Source organism: Emiliania huxleyi, assembly GCF_000372725.1.
Source record: "Emiliania huxleyi CCMP1516 unplaced genomic scaffold EMIHUscaffold_3, whole genome shotgun sequence".
In the NCBI taxonomy this organism is placed as follows: Eukaryota; Haptophyta; order Isochrysidales; family Noelaerhabdaceae; genus Emiliania; species Emiliania huxleyi.
In genome coordinates, this window is record NW_005199770.1 from 2409548 (window position 1) to 2411843 (window position 2296).

General features: G+C 69.9%; 1 protein-coding gene across 1 annotated transcript in view; it reads right to left on the minus strand.

The window, feature by feature from the left end:
- The window catches only part of EMIHUDRAFT_95743 (hypothetical protein), a gene marked incomplete at both ends in the record, with an annotated part of 4314 nt that extends 2995 nt beyond the window's left edge, over nucleotides 1–1319 (minus strand). The window contains 2 exons of the mRNA XM_005775552.1: nucleotides 76–345; nucleotides 531–1319. Coding sequence (XP_005775609.1) covers nucleotides 76–345; nucleotides 531–1319 — 1059 coding nt within the window. The remainder of the gene's footprint in view (nucleotides 1–75; nucleotides 346–530) is intronic.
- Between the last annotated feature and the right edge of the window lie 977 nt (nucleotides 1320–2296).

The following is a 2296-nucleotide window of genomic DNA, read 5'->3' on the forward strand; positions in this document are numbered from 1 at the left end:
CGAGAGTCCGATTCGGCACCCTCCGCTCTGACGCAACCCCCCCCCTCCCCGCCCCCCCCGACCTCCCGGGCGCACCTCCGCCGCCCCTGCAGCGTCACCGCGCGCCTTTGCGAGCTGAGCTGCCTCGATAGCCTCGGCCTCGGCCGCGGCCGCCGCCGCCGCCGCCGCCGCCGCCGCTGCCGCCTCAACGCCCTCCTTTCGTGCTGCCTCCGCGTCCGCCTCTCCGCGTGCGCGTGCCTCCTCCTGCTCCGCCCAGACAGCCGCCAGCTCCGCTGCCCTCGCCCTCGCCTCCGCCTCCGCCTCTCGCGACCTCGCCAACTCTGTCTCCGCCGCGGCGAGCTGCGCCTGGGAGGTTGGGGGGAGGGGGGAGGGGGGGGGTTGGGTCAGACAGGAGGGTGCCGAATCGGACTCTCGACGTCTCGACCGCGCCTCTCCCCATCCTTGCCTGTCTAGTCTCCACCTCGGCGCGCCTCAGCATGTTCGGTCGCCTCCCGCGCCGCAGCAGCCACTGCCACTGCCTCGGCCGTCACCCGCGCCTCCACCGCCTCGTCCCTCCGTCTCGACTCCTCTTCTTCCAGCTCTGCGCGCAGCGCTGCGACGGCAGCCTCGGCGGCGGCGGCCGCCGCCGCCGCCGTCCTTTCCACCCCCGCCGCCGCGGCCTCTGCCGCCTTCTCCGTCGCCGCCGCCACAATGTCATCGTGGTCCGCGCGCAGCTGCGCACCCTCCAGCTCGATCGCCGCGAGTGCCGCCTGCGCGCGCCTCAGCTCCTCGACCGTGCCAGCCGCCGCAGCAGGTGCCTCCCCCGGCGCCGCGCGCGGCGACGGCGTGGCTGCTGATGCGGCTCCCTCGGCCTCCACTGCGGCCTCCACGGCGGCATCCTCCGCTTCTGTGGCCTCCGCGGCCGTCACCCTCGCGGCCGCGGCACCCTCCGCCTCTCTCCGCAGTGCTCGCTCCTTCTCCACGGCGGCCTCCGCCGCCCTTGCACGGCTCGCCGCCACTGCCGCCGCCGCTTCTGCCGCTGCCACGCGCCCCACCGCCGCTGCGACAGCCTCCTCCGCCGCCACGGCGCGCGCATCGGCGAGGACCTTACCCTCCCGCGCCGCTGTGGCCGCGATTATGATAGGCCGGATCTCGGCTCGCCGTTTCTGCGTTGCGAGCCTCTCTCGCCACAGCGCGACCCGCCGCTGCAGAAGGAATGTGGCAAGAATCTGCTCGCGCGTGCCGATCAGGCCTAGCTCGGTTGGGTCGTTGGGAGCGGACTCGAAGAGCGGCGCGCGAGAAGGAGGGGGTGGAGGAGGGGGTGGGAGTCGTGGGGCCATATGCACACATTTCTCGAACTCTGTGTGCGCCGTTCACAGACCTATTCATTGTAGAAAATACCCCCGGATGGCGGCTACAGCTACACTACAGAGCGCAATCCAGATCACTGTGTGTGTGTGTGTGTGTGTGTGTGTGTGTGTGTGTGTGTGTGTGTGTGTGTGTGTGTGTGTGTGTGTGTGTGTGTGTGTGTGTGTGCGCGCGCGCGCGCGCGCGATCCCAACGGGGGGAGCTGGTCCCACACTTAGTACTCTCTCTTAGTAACTCTCTCTCACTCTCAGTAACTCTCTTTCAGGGGCAGTAGGTGGGCGAGCTTCAGGCGCGCTCATCTCGAACGACAAGGCGTCGCTACGCGTGGTCTTCCGCGGGGGAGCTTCGTCGACGGGTGCGGGACCGCGGCGTGCAGCCAGTACCGCGGCGATGCCTCCGGCTGTTGCGGCGGGCGGCTTGCTGCGCGCTGCGATGGCGAAGAACTCGCTCGTCTCGTCACACACCAAGAGCGTATGCTCTGGCGAGACGTGAGGGCGCCGTAAGGGGGAGGGCGCATGCGTAACGACGCTGCTAGAGAAGTAGAGATGCCTTACCGGGCCCCAGAGATAAAACTTCGGATGCCAAGCGTGACCTAGTAGTGCGCCCCACGTTGGAGCCAGGCGTCTGTGCGGGTGGGGGGGTATGGTCGCGGCGCCAGGGCCGTGACGCCACCATACCCTACCCCCTAAAAACCTCGAATCCAGGCCCTTTGCGAGCGGCGCCGCCTCACCGGCCCTCGCCAACGCCTCAAAAGTGGCGCAGAGTGAGGCGGCGCCCCGAGCGAGCACGTGAGCCCCGTGGCTCCAACCGGGCCCTTCCTTTTTTGAGCAAGTGTGCCGCCGCGCGAGCGACGCTCCGAGATCGCCCGAGACAGCGGGGCCCGACGTTGGTTGGGGGGGGGGGGGGGGCAGTGGCGTGGAGTGGAGCTCCGAGATAGCGACATCCGCCA